Source organism: Andrena cerasifolii, chromosome 8, assembly GCF_050908995.1.
Source record: "Andrena cerasifolii isolate SP2316 chromosome 8, iyAndCera1_principal, whole genome shotgun sequence".
Classification (NCBI taxonomy): Eukaryota; Metazoa; Arthropoda; class Insecta; order Hymenoptera; family Andrenidae; genus Andrena; species Andrena cerasifolii.
Window position 1 is genome coordinate 11,850,137 of NC_135125.1, and position 17,121 is coordinate 11,867,257.

Sequence of the window (17,121 nt, forward strand, 5' to 3'; positions counted from 1 at the left end):
AGTACGCTCGCCGAGGATCATCCGGCGTGTCTCGTGCGTGTAAATAAAACGGTAGTCGGCCGGTATTCTCGCCCGGAGTCTCGTCGCGATTAATCGGCGCGATCATCCGTAAATCGTGGGACGGATTCAGGGACGATTTGCCCGGGAATTCGCTAATCAACGTCGATCGGTAGACGGTTGCGCGAGCGCTTGGCCCCGGCGGTGGAGATTTAAGCGTGTGTTTACTCGCGGACATGTATGTTTACATTTTTTTACGGACCGTCAGACAAGTGTCGGCTGGCACGGGAACGAAAATCGTGACCACCGGGCCTGCCCCGTGCATTTCGTGTTCGCTGCTCGTCGTATCGGGTCGCTCGGACGCTTGATTCGCCATGAGTAAGCTGTGCTGTATCGGATTGTCGTTGGCCACGAGGATCATCGGCACTTACACCATGGTGAGTGAAAGATCCAGCGTCGCATAATTACGCCGTGGAAACCGGTTCCTCGCGCGTATCGCGATAACGCGAGGCGTCGCGAAATTATGAGCCGCGATTGGAGCTGATTCCTCATTCAAATCGTTTCCCCTGCTGTGTTCTTCTAGTCGCTCTCGATACTCATGATAAACGTGCTGATGAGCAACTATTTCTCGAGAACAACCGACGAGAGTTTCTTCGGCACCGTGGAAACCTGGGGCCTGTTCGGCTTGAATTGGATGCAGGTGTTGAGGAACTCGCAGATCGAAAGGAAAGGTGGGTCTCGGAGCGGGCGAGTGTATATGGGGTGTCGTAAAACACGCGGCAGGATGTGAACAGAAGTGAATTTCTTTGCGTGGATACGAATGGGAAACGTTGTCTATCGCGGAGAGTCCTCTCTCCTCGGGCTTGCACTGCTCTTCTTTAGGATACCCTGTATACGATGTTCCGCCGGTGAATGTTCCGATACTAATTAAGCAATGAAATTCGTAGCGGAAACGGCCGTAGTGTTCCTCCTCCTGTACACTATATCGTTCTTATTGGCCAGCGCGTATCTCACCCTGGGATCAATCTCCGTGAGTATGCCTATCCGGTTGAATCCTCGATATGTACTTATGACCGGCAGGAACTACGTTCGAAAACGTTCGGAGCCGTGCCTAACGAGACGCGAGCAAAGCGGCAATGCTGGCAGATAAGAATGCTTGCGGTCGTGTATCGAAAGCGAATCGATCGCAGGCTTCTTTATTTGAAAAACGTATTTTCGGCACGTAGCAGCCTTGCTCGAACTCGCTAACGATCTCGCTAACTTCCGCGTACGTTCACAGAGGAGGCCCAAGTGCGCCGTGCCTTGGATGTATTTGCAAATGATTAGCATAATAGATCAGTCTGCGGCTCTATCTATTCATCTGACGCACGGACAGCAATACGATGTTTACGATAAATCAATATGGTACATTCCAGTGTCCAGCGTCTATCTACGTAAGTATCCACATCAGAATTATCCGAGAGTATCGCGCGTGTCGCCAGTCCGAGATTTCTCGAGGCGCTTCTCCTCGGCAGCGTGGAAATTCCATTGACGAGCAGTACATCACATTCCCTGTCGATCTAGTGTTGACCGGGTACTTTTGGATGGTGGTGCACGCCGCCCGAAAGAAATGGTACGAAGAGCAACAGCCTCCCAACGAGTTCGATCTGAGGGAAACCATCCCCGCGTCGCAGCCCGACAACGGCAGCGAGCCGAAATCCCCGTCCTTTCTCTCGCAAAACTTCTCCATGTTCCAGTCGCCGAGGCCGCCCACGATTCTGCCCAAGTAGCAAATGTAAAGCGCGCAAACTCCACGGCAAACTCGCGGACTCGGCTGTGATTCGCGTTAGCGACGTGTATTTTCGTTCGCTGCTCGCGCAGATGGGAAAAAAGGCCAAGGATCAAGGAGCGAACAGCGACTAATCATCTGGATAAACTCGACGAGCGTGGCGCAATTTAGGTATCTTCGATGGTTAGAGTATTTATTTATAGCCGTGACCCCACTTGTCTCGTTTCTGTGTTAATAGAGATCGATTTGTTAGAGGTTAGCAGTTTTTACAAAGCGTCGCGCCAAATACCGGAGCATTCGGCTCGCGGCGCATCCGCCCGGCGATGCTGCCCCGCTTTCTGCGGTGAATCCGAATCCTTAAATTCGCCATAATAACCATTGATCACTCTGCCGGACTAATGTAACGTTGCGCGGAGAGTGCGGCCGAACTATCCCCGAGATACGATGAATCTCGGGTTCCGTAACGGGGAAAATGTATAATAACGCGGGCAACTCGATAAATCAGCCCCGGGTACGCGACTAATAGAGTGTATCAAATGCGCCCACGGCGGAGCGTGGCTGCATAGAAAATATGAGAAATGGCCGCGTTTTACGTCGGAATACTTTTAAACTTCCGGGATTTGAATCGCGCGCAAGCATATTCCCTATACGGGGACCGCCGTCTCCTCGATGGAGGTCGATTTGTCCGAAAATGGTCGGAACTTTTCGAGGAAACTCCCGAGAGTAATGATCGGGCGCACAATGCCCGATAGAAAAAGCCCCTTGGCCCGCGATTTATTTCGGCCGTTTCACCGCGTTGCCCCGCGATCATTTGCGTTCGAGGAAACATGCTACGGCAGCAATCGTAACTTTTCGAATCCAACTTCACCGGCAACGTATCTCGCCACGCGATTCCGTATCGTTTCTTGTAAATATAGGTGCGTCGCGTCGGTGCACTTTCAGCTCGCGCGTTCTCCTTGCATTCCCCCAAAGACGTAGCAGCCCCTGCGGTTAGGTGATTTTAAAAAAAATCGCCGGTCCAACGATCCCCAATTCGCTGCAGATTTCACTTCCGCGTACAAATTGGCGGTCGCAAAAACTTGCGTAAGCTTGCCGTTCAACGATACGGCCGTGAACACGAGGACAGACGCGGAGGGGCTGCGCGACGTGGTTGGTTGGCGGTGCTTTTAAAAAGAACTGAGCGAGCCAATTTGTAGGCTGTCGCAAACTTTTAAAACACTAGTTGACAGCCGCCCCGCCCCCTCGCCAAGCTCCTTGCACCCGTCCTGCACCCTCTCCACGCTCGCGCAACCATCCTGAAGGATTCCAACCGCCATCGAACATCTCTTTCCCTCGTCTCGCGACCGCGGCACCGGTCGGCGACGAGCGGGACTCACCCCTCCGTGTCGTGGAAGCCGATGGATTGTAAAATAAAACTAACTTGGCTCTTTCGTGGCTCGAGGACGGAGTACCGGCGAAATCTTATTCCCTCGGGTCTCTTTTATTTTCGCGTACCCCTTTTTCCCCCCCGCCAGCCCGGGCGCAATCACGAGAAGCAGACCTGCCGAGGGACAGAGGAACACCATGTTCGCTGGGCGAAATGAGCAAGTTCGCGATCCCGGCTGAAACTTATCGGAAATTGTATTCGCGGCTGTTACTTTTTTAAATTGCTCCGCGGAAGTTTTAAGGAAGCTTGCGGACCATCGAACCCCTTGAATAAACAGAAACTTCATCTCGCGAAGAGAGCACCGGGCGTTATGATCTTTGAATATTTTATTGGGAAAGTGACGCGGCAACGGCCGCCCTTTCCCTATTCCTCCTCGATACCTTCCGCACGGCTCGGTATACTTTCACGAGGATCCATCGGCTAAGAAGAAGGGTAGTCACACGTATGGCGCACGTAAAAGGTGGCGCGACGGTAATTAATCTTCTTGTATGACAGTTTGGCTGGTTACAGGGCAGAGCTTACCAGGAGCCAGAACACAACATCCCACTTAAGCTCGACGCCTAGAAAACAATTAATACGAAATTGATTAATAATTATTGCGCCCCAATTCCGGCCCCCTTGTCGCTCGATCCCGCCAGTCACGTAGCCGTGAAAAACGGACTTTCTCGGCGTCCTCGGATTCCTCGGTCTCCCACCGAAACTTCTATCTCGATGATCCTGAAATAATTCCCCGCGCGTTCGATAACTCTGCTCTTCTTGAGCGACGTTCCACCCTTTATGAAATGGCTTCAACAAAATCGAAGCTCGAATCGTCAGGCTGGACAGGGAAGTCGGCGCGCGCGGTCGTTCCACTCCTTTTGTCACATTTATTTGCTCGCCGCCGAAAAACGGACAGTCGATTTGGCATTACTTTTCCAGACAGACAGATTTTATTGATCTGCCGCGTTCGCTCTCTGCCCGAGCGAGGAAGGGAGAAAGACGGAGGCGAATCGCGATAGAGCGAAGGAGAGGAGGGCAGAACGACGGAACTGAACGCCCCATAAAGCTAACCAATGCTAATACTTCGCATCTCCGCAGTGGCGTCCTTTCGCGAGCTTGCACCCTTCGGCTGGCCAGCTCCCTATCGCCCCACGGAGAAACCAACGCGACGCCGCTGCCCTGCACCGGAATCGGCAATAAACGCGTAACCGAGCCTAATTCGTAATGTTGGCTCAGTCATTGTGGCCCATTGTGAATTCTCTTCCCCTGTTATTCGGGGGCAGCGCGAGTATAATGCTGGGGTTATCGCAGGAAACTGCCAGTAACGACTGCGAGAGGCGCGTTACTCTTCCAACTACGCTCCATTCGTTTATCCCCCGATTCTTCCTTTTCGCTTACTATTCACTACTTTATTAGCTCGCTACGAAAACGAAACAAGTGTCACGCGTTGCCACCGAGCGCGCTATTTGCTATTTCGTAGTCATTTGACCGGTTGCCGAGCCAAGAGAGTTGCGAACCTGGTATCCAGGCTAAAAAGTTTGTTTGCCAAGAACCGGCCGCGGCCCTTAGCATATGAATGCAAGAGGGTAGTTACCCCTGTCCACCCACGTACACATGTTTGGTGATAGTGGTGACACTGACTGAAGCAGAAACACCTAGGCCTGTGCAGTGTGCAGACAGCATCTTTATGGTCCCGTGCACCCGTGAATGAAATCAATGGGAAACGAACGAGGCTGGAATTACTCGAGTACGACCCCAAAGCGCGGCACGCGGATGATTTGAAGCACTTCGAGGATGGTCAGCGAAATAGTAGAAGTCGCCACAACCAGTTAAGCGTTAACGTAACCACGTTCGAGCGCCGAGAGCAGGACGCTGAAAAATCCGTGGAAAAGAAAAACACTCGAGTCTCGCTTAGGGTCGTAAGGATTGCGCATCTTGCTCTTTCCACCTCTGGCTCGGTTCCCATTCATCTGATCGAAGGATGCGCGTGAGCCTCGGGTGGAACATCGTAGACGGCTCTGTCGACGATCTAACTACTGAATTCGAGGTTTTCTCTATTAACAACTGATTTTACGACGTTGCGAGTGATTTGTTCCTCCCTCTTGCTCGCGAATAAAAGCCTGAAAGGCGGGCCGATTGACCGTTCCTGACCGAGGGACGGATATAGGCGGGAGAAATCGCATTACTTTCGAATTTCTTCGTCGAAGCGACGGGGGTGGCACGTGCTCGTGCTTTTTTTCCTTCGCTCGAACGGGGAGACGGATGGACAGCCGGGAACCAAGGAAGTAAATTTGTGAACGACGATGGCCGGCGATGCACAATAGCCGCGTTTAATACTACATTAAACACGATACAGAACGACCTACCCTGTGACCACCGTGACAAAGTTTCCTGGACAATGCGACGCGATGGCTGTATTAGTGGGCGAGGGATGAAAATTTGTACGCACGTGCGTGGAATGCTCTCCGGAGCTGTGTACGCGCTGACATTTCTGTCGTACATAAATCTCCGTTTCGTTAGCTCTTCTATCGGGAATAAGCATAGTTCTTGCATGTGAACAGAACTTCTCTTTTTTCTTGCGGACAGAAGAAGAATCATCCGCGGATCAAAGAGTACGTTTGCCTTGGCAAATTCTTCGATCGTTTGAACCTTTGTCTTGCTGTTTGGCAGAGCGAACTCGGAGACGGGGGGCATACGGTATCAGCCCCCATGTTGGGAAGTTGGAGATCGATTGGAACGAAGTCGCGGATCGATGACGGGGGAGGATCGGAATGAGGGGGACGGTGTCTGGTTATCTGGTCGGTCGATTCAAAGTGGCGGAAGCGAAGGAAGGGTGCTGGGCGGAAGGAGCCGGTTTTTCGAGAATGGCTGCCGTAGGTGTCGAAGGGACACAGGGCTCGAACGAGGCCGCAATTAGGCGGTCCCGGGGTCGACGAGCACCGACGAGGTCGGGCATTATGCAAAGCAGATTTTAAATTTAGATGTGGCCCACCGTGCCTACACGCTTACACACCTCTGTGGCACGGTGCTTCGACTACTTTGCGGAGCATCGACCATAGGGAAGGAGTATGGTCGCATGGTCGCATGGTCGGTCCAAGACACGCGAGGGAAGGGGCGATGGAGGGTGTACAAGCGTGGTTCGTGTCGTGCTCGACAAATTAGCGCGTTTTAAATCCAATCCAAGGCGAAAGGGGTGGGAATCGTTAGAGGGAGGTGGACGGAGGGGGGGTCGAGGGACACTCGACTAGCTGTTTTGCATTTCTGGCTGGGGCGTGCGCGCGGGTGTGTAGCCGGGCGCCCAACATTTGAGGTGTAAAATATTAAATCCAGGCGCCTCCGCCATATCGCCTACGTCCTCGGAAGAGGAGGAGGTGGCGGCGGATGGAAACGGTACGCAGATAGGGGGGCCGAGAAGGGGTCCGCCGCTAGATGGGGGAGGATATGGCGAGGGCGGCTCTGCGGCGCGCACTCAGCGAGTTTACATTTAAATGTAAAAGTGCCGAGTGCTGCTAGGCGAAAGCTGCTGTTTTGCATTCGAAAGCTCATGATTGCCTCTGAGCTTTGCTTTTGACGTCGGGCGTTTCTCGCTGTCAACGGACGACGAGAGGCCGCACCCGCTCGTCGACTATCGTTTCGGACAGACGGAACGAGATACCAGCTACCGGAAAAATTCCGCTCAAACGGAATGGTGGATTATCTCGAAGCCGATTGTCCGTCCTCGATCGACGCGCTAGCATCCCCTGATCGTCGGCCAATTAATCATCCGTTCGATGCGTTTGGATAATAAGCGCGTCGCGTCACGTCGGCCAGCGCGTCCAACAAATCGACCGTTAATTAACGACGTCCGTCCAGCTCGCCTCCCTTATGGATGAGATTCATCGAGTCTCGAAATCCTCCGCTGCACCCGCGACTCCTCCCGTTCTTCTACATAATCCGACGATATTTCCACTTTTTGCCAGTCGCGCGTCTTCCTCGGGAACGTCGCGATTCTTTTTCGAGCGCGCACGTACGCGTACGAACGCGACCCACACGCTCACGCACGATTTATTTCCGGTCGCTCTAATCAATTCTCGGAACGGAACGCTATGGCAGACGCGGGGTTACGGAGCGAGCGAGTTAGCGAGCCAGCGAGCCCGCTGCTATTCTTCTAATATGTATGTTTCTTATGAGCGCCGGTAAAAGGGCTCCGTGCAATTTCCTATGATAGATCGAGTCCCGCGGACAAGTTCCATTACGGCCAGCCTCTGAATTATTGAACTGGCAATTCCCCGGTGACACGCGGGGTGGGGAACGCCCTGCATCAAAGTGTCAACGGGCTCATTAAGCCTCCAAATCAGGTGAACTAACGCGCTAACCGTTCCACCCCTGGATTCCTCTATCGCGTTCTAATTAATTTCTTTCTTAACGATATACCTGGAATCGAGCATCTTTAGATTCCCATGTGTTTCGATTAGTGTTGTTAAAATGAGCTCCGAGCCGTGAGCTTCAAGAGCTCGCGGTTCAAACTCTAAAGGCTCGAACTTTTAAGGCTCGAACCCTGTAGCCGTGAGAGCTCTAGCCTTTAAAGCTCGAGTCTTCAAGCTCGAAGGCTCGAGTCGTATAAATTGTAAGTAGTGAAGTGAATATGTTATCGTCAGCGCAATGTACTTCGGTTCCCTTGACGATTGAAACAAAATCGGTTAAATCGCCTTTATAATCTGCTCGGTTAGCTCAGTCGGTACACTGGTGTTGTACGACAATGATCAATTAATTTTATGTTGAGAAACGTTCAAACCAAGAATGCAGTAAGCAGGAACGCTACAAATGTTATAAGAAGACCAGATAATATACTGAAATTTATATTATAGTGATTGTGCTGTTCTTTTTGTGTTTTATCATAATTTTATCAAAGAGTTTTGTTACAAATGACTACACTTACAAAAAAATACTATTGTATAGTTTTGTACTTTTATTGTATCATTAAAACACGGATCCAACCAATTGGTGGAACCATTAAAAAGCATCTTTCTCTGTGTTTAATTTTAACGTTTTACAATAGTGGTTGCAGAAAATAAGATATAATATCAAGGACTTGGAGTTAACTTCATTACTATTAAACACAAGAGCCTTCAGCTTCGAGGCTTGAGCCTCAATGCTTGAACCTCGAACTTCGAGAGCTCGAGCTTCATATGATATTAGCCTTAAAGGCTGAGTCATTAAGGTTAAGGCTTAAAGCTTTGAAGACTCGAGCTTTATACAACACTAGTTTCGATAGCAGATACCGCGTAACGAGACTTGTGTACCTACCAACGCGATGTTCGGTCTTCTCTTTTACGATTCTACTGTTCTGCGGTAGGAGAGGAGCGAGCATTTGCATTCCGAGCGATAGATCGTAAAACAGAGAGCGGCTGATAAAGCGTGGGGCTGTCCGTAATCCCTTGAAATAGGACCTGTTACTGCAAACTACTGTATCAGGGAGCGGAGATAGAGGAGATCGCTATCTGAAGTCGCCCTTCTGGTCCATATGCTGGGTTAATAAGAGCCCTAATAACGGGTGCCACCCCATCGATACGTAGGGGCTGTCACTAAATATTTTTCTTGCTCAACGGTTGCTCTGGGAATTCGGCCGTGGCGGCGCTTTGATACGCGGATACATATGCCGTGAACGGGTGATGTATTTCGGGAAACATCGATCGGCCTCTTGCAAAAATTTCATCTCGCCGGTTACGTCGCGTCGGGGAAAAGTTTTCCTCGTTACCTCGACACGGATAATCGATGGCAAATAAACATCTCCGCGCGAATCCATCTACCCTCTCCTCCCGTGACTCGGCTCCTTTAGCGGAGAAATGTCTCAATTGCAGGGGACGAGGGAGAGGATGGAAGAAGACGGAAGGCTGGCTTGCGTACGGGAACTTAGGCAAATATTTTTTTATTAATTCGTCTCACTTGAAATGCAAATGGACCAATCACGCATCCGGAAGGCTGGAGCGACCGGCGCTTACTCGAGTAATTTATTCGTAAGGGCGTTAAAGTTTCATAAGTCGTGCACATAAAATGCACTCGGGAGTGGAGAGCAAGGGTATCTAGCCCTTCCCGCCACTCTCGATCCCGTCCCTCTCTATCCTGCCGCGGCAGAAAATTATGCAGATGGCGGAGAAAAGCTTTGATAAACACGACAGTCTCTGATCGTTATGCAGATCCGCGCCACTGTAAAATGGCGGCAATCTCTCCCTCTCACTCGACCATCCACCCACCTAGCCCTCTCTCTTCCTCGTCTCGTCCTCTCCAGCTCGCTGGACCCATGGGGTGTTTCAGCTTCTCACCCTCTTCCAAACCTCCCCTACCTCCTCCACCTCCATCTCTTTCTCCTCTTTTCACCCTTCCTCTTTCTGCCGCTACTCCTCCGCCTCCGCCGCGACTCGCTCCTGATTTTCACACCCCGGCCACGGCATTACCAGCCCAAGTCGAGGGTGGAAATACGCACCCTCCTGCTTGTTTCCGTGTCGCGTCTGCGCCGGCTTGTACCACCCGGCGTATATATATGCACTGCAATTTCATTGGAAGATCGTGCTCTGGCAGCCGAAGACACAAGCAGCCGGCTCGCCAGCGCGCACACGCACACAAGCGCGCCAACTCCCCAACCATCCACTCCTCTCCTCGTCCTCCGCTTTCAGACGAGCCCCAGGCAGTCATCGAGACACCAGAAACGCGCATATACTTTACAACCAGCCCATTCCCGACACCCAAGCACCACCAAAATGGTCGTGAAGCCGCTTCGTCGCCGCTGCTTTTTCTACCGTGGCCGCCCAGTTTAAGTTTCGTGGTCGTTGAATGCTGAATGAGGATCCTCGGCGCTTAGATTCGCGACAACGAATCAGAGGCTGGGCCGCGCAGTAGTCTCCCAGCCGAAACACCCCCAAAGTTTCACATTTTTAGAAAGACCGTCCCAGTCCATCCCCACTCGCGCGAGCGCGCTGTGTGCTTAATATTTAAGTACGGTTCTCAGCGTAATGACGAACGGGTCGAATGTTTCGTTACCGGAGCGAATCCGCCGACGTCATCGGGCCGAATGAAAAGCAAGAGCCCGGTGCCGTAACGCAATTATCTCGAAGGCAGGGGTCTAGGTGTCGGGCCCACCCTCTGTGACGGTTCCCGAAAATTCGTTTTGCCGCGCGTTTAAAATTTTCATCAGCCCTCTAATTTCCGCCGTCGTCGAACCCGAGTCGCGTTTACTAAGTAACTTGCTCCTCTTGATCTCGCAGCGCTCCTCTCGATTCCACATCCCGAACAGTGTATCGTCTATCGCTTCGCCACTGATCGCGCTTTTTTTTTTATCGAGCATGCAGACTGCTCGTGAATCGGCCGCCTCCCCGGCGCAATGTTTTATTCATGCGCATCGGGCATCGAAAGTGTTGCCCGTCGACCAAGCGGAGCCGACTGCGTTTAAGCGCGCAAACCGCCTTTCCTTGAAACCATAGAATACTTTAACGCCTCGGCTAATTGGCCGGATACGTGTTGCGAATGAAAGTCTTGCCGCAGCTTGCGTATGGTTCCCTCGATCTCCAACCTGCTCGCGTTCTCTTTCATCTCCTCGGCACCTTCCGCATCCTCGACAATCCTTCCGCCGTGCTCCTGGGCCGGGGATCCTCGAAACGCGACACCCTTCCGATTCCCGGCGAAATAAAGTGCATCCGCGACGATCACCCTTATCGGTTTCCGTGTAACTTTACCAGCCGATCGATTCTGGGAGTGCCGCGACAGCGAAGGGCAGGCCACTTTTTTTCCCTCGTAGTTTGTTTCACTTTCGCACTATGCATAATGCATGAGAGGATTTTGAATTCCGCCCGCGTCGATGAAAATCGTTGCTCTCGGTAACAGTCGGTCATCTTTCCGGACGGCTGCTGGAGACGCGGGGTATCGCGCGCTTGCTTACGCGTCGCACACCTACGGATCGCAGTGGAACGGTGAATAATGGATCGGGACATCGATGCGGGCATGCTTAACGAGCGGCGGTGAACGTCCAAGGGCCGATCGGTTCGACGAACGGGCAGAAACGATAATCCAGCGACGGTTCGTGGTTCGCGGGCATCGCTGCGAGGCGGATCTTTCGATTAAAGGATAGTTACAGAGTCGTGTGATTAAGACGGGACGGGAGGAAATGCTCGTCCCGCCCGATTGGTCGGCATATCACGAATGCTCGGGGCGTGGTTCGGTTACTGGCTCTCTCGACCAACCGTTCTGTCCTTTCAATTATTATTTAATTACGCTAATTGCCCGGCGAGGCCCGTCCCCTCGCGATTTGCCAGCCGGTCGAGAGGGGCTCCGATCGTTAAGTCGATGTAAACTCTTCCTAGAATTTCAACCAATCCTCCCAGCCCGTACGTGACCGAAATCGCGAGTACGGCCGAGGCTAAACTGCGAATCACCGTAATGATTATTGCGAGGACTGGCGAAATTGTTGAGCCGCAACTTTTCACTGGTATCCCTCGGATCTTTTGGGATTTATAGCACAAGTCCGATGGAGTCTTTCGCGTGGCAGGGTGCTCCATTCGAATTCGACGTCGGTAGAGCTCGCGGACACCGTAGGTGCTCGTTTTCCTTCGCCACAGCTGCGTACAGAAATTTTCGCAAAATTATGCAGTCCAGCATAACGTGCCACTTCGGAGCGGCGGAGGATCGCGAGCGTGCATCGGGACACGTGAGCATAAATTGGCTGGGCGCAAAATTGGCCTGACAGTTTAACTATGACAAAAGCACAATAGAATGCGCCGTTTCCTGAACGCAGCATGCGGCTGTAATTTCTCTGTCTGTCCGTCCGTCTCCCTCTCTCTCTCTCTCTCCCGGTTTCTCTCTGTTCTCTCCGCTCTCTCTCTCCCGGCTGTCCTCCTTCCACGATTGTTTTCCACTCGCCTTCTCTGTCGCGCCCTTTTTCGCCGCCTATTTCCCTCGCGGGCTCGTTTTCAAATGGCGGATATCGCGGACAGTTTAATGCCGCGTCGCAGTCACGAGTGCTCGTTAGCGGACGATACTTTAATTTAATCGGGAGTAGCCCCGGAACTTGACGTTACCCAGCTACTAGAACGAAATGGATCATTCCTCCGATCATTCCTTCCTCGTAAGATACCGGTTCAATCGAAGAAACCTAGAGCTTCGCAAGCTGCAACATTCGATCACGTAATGGTTTCTCTTTAAACGTAAACTCGATTTTCGTCGTTTGCGTTACGAATGTTCCCCTCCATAGCTCAAACAAAGTATGAATTGTCCACGGCGAAACCGCCTCCGCACTAAGTGATCATTTTTTTATGACGGTTCTTACCATGACACGCTGTTTCCTGCGACCGTGAATAACAAAGTACGCCTGGTATCATATTAACGAGCCACATTATCGCTTAAATCCCAGCCGTTTCCTCAAAGCTGAAATCACTTTGCATCAGTGTCACTCGAGATTACCTGTGATTCGATTGCTCGTTACGAAGAAGAAGGCATGGCTTTCGAAAAGCCGCGGCTACCAGTTTGCAAAGACAAGAGCGTAAAGCGCTTGAGCGTTTGGTGAACTGGATCACGCTCGATCAGCCACTTACGATCGTATGAATTTCTGGGTACGCGAAGAGCGAAGAATGTGAAACGCGCTGGACTGATGTTATGGCATCAGCGAAGCCGTGGTTTCCGCGGACAGTGGTAAAAGGACGAATTTTCCACGAGGAACCTGGCCTGGTTCTAAGTGGTCGTCGTTTGATGACGGTTATTACCATGATGCGCTGTTTCCTGCGGCCGTGAGTATCTTCCACCCACACGTCGGCAAGAAACGGCAGCGTGTTGGCGTGCCGGTGTGCGTGCATGGGCGGCTGTGTGCACGCAGCAATTGCACACGAGGAAGCAGGGCGACCTGGCACGTAACGACCGATTCCTGTGCACATGCACGCCGGGATCGGTGGAACAACGCATCTGATGTTGACTGTGAACACGCCGAGCGTGCATCCCCGTTCCCCCGCAACCGCGCATTTCGCCATTATATAATATACTCGTTTACACAGAACATTATTGTCGCAAATATGGCATTAACGTCGGAAATCAGGGGGCCGGTACTCCGTCCACCCTTGCGTGATGCGGTTTTCCAGATTTCGCTCCGGCGACGCGGCTGTTCGCGGACGAGTATTCGCCACAGCCAGTTGGCTTCGCTCGCCGGAAGTGGCCGATACGTTTCTGCTAAACGAATCCCTGTCAGAGGGAACGAACCTGCCCAGAGACTGCCTCGAGCCGTGTAACTCCGTTCTCGCGCTTTCTCTTCTTTTATTCCGCTCGGAATTATTCGACTCGGCCAGGAATTCCGTGCAATTGATCAGCTTGATACCGATAACGAGAGCGCTGCTTAAGTCTCCGCGAGTCTCTCTGATGTTTGCCGGTGCAACCACACCGAGCCATCGCCGACTACCCTCCGACTACCCTCCTCCTTCCCTGCTGCAGGTAATCATGTAACTCGATTGAAGAGAACGAGCGGGCGGCCCAATAAGAGGCTCCCTTTAATCGGGTTACTTCGTTACCCGCGTTACTCCGTTACTCGGTGCGGTGATATCAGCGGAATATCAATTGTAGTGATTAACCAAGACGCCCGTCGACGGCTGAAACTTCGCTTTCCCTCTGGGAACGACCGTGCCGTCCCGGAGCGGGGGCGAGAAGGGTTCTAGGCGGTAACATCTTTTGTCAGTGGCGAATTAGCCCCGATGGAATATTCAAATCGCGGGGTCTGCTCGAGCGGAGATCCACGGGGCATTTCAATCGCTTCCTCCGGTAAGATCCCGGATTGTTTTTCCTCCAAGCTGCCCCCGCGCTTCTCGTTGGCCGCGATTAACGATCGGGGCGCTGGGATTTCGCGGCGATCGATCCAGCCGCGACGGATTCGACGGCAATTAGCCGGGGATCGAGTGACCGTTCCAGAATGAATTATACACGGCCTCGTGATCCGGTAAAATCGGGCCCCGAGGCCACATTATAATAATGCTAGGATCACGCGGAGCCACGAGGGTGGCAAGACAGGCAAAAGAGTACGTATCGAGGCGGACCACTCGACACAGCTGTCCGTTGGAAGCGTACGAGCCCATTGTGCTGCATGCTACACGGCCTAACCAACCGTAAACGCTGAAAATCTAATCGGCGAGATTCAATTTCAAGCCGACAATGCTCGGCCGCCGCGGATTATCGATGTCTCCGGCTGTATACTTTCCAAAAATTACCCTGGGATCGGCTTTACATTCGACACGCGCCGAGGATTCGGCGAGCTGCCTCGAATCGCGTTAATGGTGCTCCTTCCGTGCAGCAGCCACACGTGTCGCCAGTGTGTCGAGCCGACGAACACGTCGTACGAATATCTCGAATGGTTCAGATTTCAGAGTATTTAGAGTTTGGTTAAAAGTTTCCAAGCGGAACGTCACGCGGAACCCGCGCTCCTCGCTCCAACTCTGTACTTGCATGGATTCTAATTACACCACAATCCTATTCCCTCGTTTACTTTCCTCCCTTCCAATGGCAGAAAACACGCGCGAGCAACGTGTCAACCTTTCCATTAGCGTATCTTCCGCGGTCGCCGACAAATCCTACTAATCCCCGTTCACGAATTCTGCCGGGGATTCCGGACGGTTCGCGCGTATCGCGTTTTCGAATTTCCATCAAAATGGTCGAATCGCCTTTTTTCCCCCCTCTCGGCCTGAAAGGAACGGGGATGTCGTATTAGGCGGGGTGAATTATCGCAGAATCAAAATAATTCGATAGATGGGGTGCCGTGTATTACCAGAGGGGTGGCCATTTCTGCACGCTGGGGTGCCAAAACATCCACCGTTCCTCGACAAAATATTGTCGATCCAAACTATCTCTCCTTGAATTTTCTATGAAAAATCGCAACTACGTTCGATAATTAATCGTCTCTCAAAAACTCCTACTACTGTCGCATTCTTTCGGTACTTACCAGCGAAGAAACAATCCACGATTCCGTTCGCGCGTATTTGAGTGTCATTTGTGGGGGAGCCGTCAATACTTGTGCGACCAAAGCCTCTCGTATTTATTCATTTGAGCTAATTTTTTGGGCGTGGAACCGCCTATTAGATTGTCGTGTTGTGCTGCGGGGCAGATTGATGCCGTGGCCTGGAAAAAGTAGCCGAGACAGCTGCCAGGACTCGTCTGATTCGCAGCGTTCCGACGATAACGATAACGCCTAATGCCCACTTGCTTGGAAAGCGATCCAAGCGATCGGCTAAACTGAAGAACGAGGAATGACACTGGATGAGAGAGGTCGAGCTGCGATGAGAGTCGTATTTAAAATGCAGAAAGGCAAACGGTGGCGTGTCAAGAGCCGTCAGGTGGCCGGTTTAAACGGCACAATGGCTCAATTCGGGGCGAAAATCCGCCGGCTAAATCTCCCATTCAAATGCGATCTCTATCCCCTGCGTCAAATGGGACCTAAGTAGCTACTTAGTTGCACATTTGGCTTGAAATTTTCGATACCCCTCGTCGACGAAGAGGTGGTCCCGTCGTGCGGCGTAGCGCGAGTACGGCTGTGCTCGCGATCTTATCTTCTCTCGGCGATAGAAGCACACTGTGCAGTATGTATAATGCGTACCTGGTCGCGTCACGCTAATCTGTTTCAAATTCGCTCGGCCTTATGGCGGCTATTATGTTACATACTCTTATGGAGGCGCGAGCCTCCGTGCCTCGATTCGAACGGAGCGAACGAATCGTTATTACTTTCTAACGCACCTTTTGATTCTCCTGTTTAAAAGAAAAGCGCAGCCGCGTATCGCTTCGTTACCCCCGATGATAGGTAAATGCAGGGAGATAGCCCTCGTTAGGCCGTTCAACTTTTTCCGCCGTCAATTGCAGCTGCCGGCCTTTCCAATCGTTAAAACCATTGTCAAACCGTGCCTCGGCATCGAGTCGTTGCCAAAGGGAGCGGGGGAAAGTCGGTAATGAAATCGACATCAATCAGTTGGCGAATTGTTTCGTATGAATTCGCGGTTAACAAAGTTTCCGCTCCAGGGCATATAATTCCGAGCGATCGGGCCACGAGAGGGTCCCTCGGTTAGCCGATACTACCGCCACGACGAGGATAATTAGTTTTAATTGCCCCCGCGGCCGAAACTTATCCCTCCCCGTTGACGCATTAAGACCAAAGTTAGACGGGCCACAGGAGGTTTAGGTTTTGCGAAGCGTGAGCAGGTAAGGTATACACGTACTACGTGACACGGTTGGTAAACCCAAAGCTGGCTTTGTTAAGCTCGGATTCTGAGTGCCTTTGATACGTGTACTTGCACGCTAACTAACCAACCTAAGCTATCCGCAACGGGTACGCGGGCTGTGCGTGTGTTGCACGGCTCTCTGTGTCCCACGAACCAGGGACGTCTAGCCCCAGCTTCGCCCAAATTTCACAGCGTCCCAAATTTTCGATAGATCCAGTAAACAGATTCTAGAGATAAAATTTCTAGCCGGCCAAAGGCGACAGCTACTTAGTTTTCCCTCCAAGACTAGGGACTAACTGTTTCACTGATCCATCCACACTTCTGTGATAGTACGTATCGCTATGTAATTGTTTGCAAAGGATGTGCAGAAACCACCAATCTTTCGATTACCCATCTGGCATGCACTGGCGTATGTGTATGAATTGAAAAGTGATGCGTAGTATGTGCATTCAGATGAGCTCGTAGGAGCCCAGTGATCCGACGTCCCTGTCTTTCACCTACGTTACCCTCCGCCTCCTCTATGCGAGTATCACCTACACGTGCGCGATACATTTCCAACTGGGAATTGAATTTCCTTGGTAATTTTAATGCCATTGTGGCTCAAGGGGTGGAGAGAGGCACCGAGACAGAGGGTAACAAACATAGCCGCAGAGCGTGCATCCCCTAACCACCTCGTAGACGCAAAATTTAGTTGGAGACGAATACGATATCCTTGCTGCTCCCGCGTGCTCCTTCTCTCCAAATCA

General features: G+C 51.9%; 1 protein-coding gene across 1 annotated transcript; it reads left to right on the forward strand.

Moving 5' to 3' along the window:
- Positions 1–68: 68 nt before the first annotated feature.
- Positions 69–3,490, forward strand: LOC143372698 (uncharacterized). Its single transcript, XM_076819185.1, has 5 exons — positions 69–434; positions 581–728; positions 945–1,027; positions 1,277–1,430; positions 1,561–3,490. Exons 1-5 carry the CDS (start codon positions 372–374, stop codon positions 1,764–1,766), a joined length of 654 nt encoding a protein of 217 aa, XP_076675300.1. The 5' UTR covers positions 69–371; the 3' UTR covers positions 1,767–3,490.
- Positions 3,491–17,121: the final 13,631 nt, after the last annotated feature.

What these genes read in the sequence shown, in the direction of transcription:
- LOC143372698 (XM_076819185.1), top strand. Translation starts at nt 372, where the DNA reads ATGAGTAAGCTGTGCTGTATCGGATTGTCGTTGGCCACGAGGATCATC. An exon ending in TCATCGGCACTTACACCATG is followed by an intron (nt 435 to 580) that starts GTGAGTGAAAGA and finishes GTGTTCTTCTAG; the next exon opens with TCGCTCTCGATACTCATGAT. An exon ending in AGTGTCCAGCGTCTATCTAC is followed by an intron (nt 1,431 to 1,560) that starts GTAAGTATCCAC and finishes CTGTCGATCTAG; the next exon opens with TGTTGACCGGGTACTTTTGG.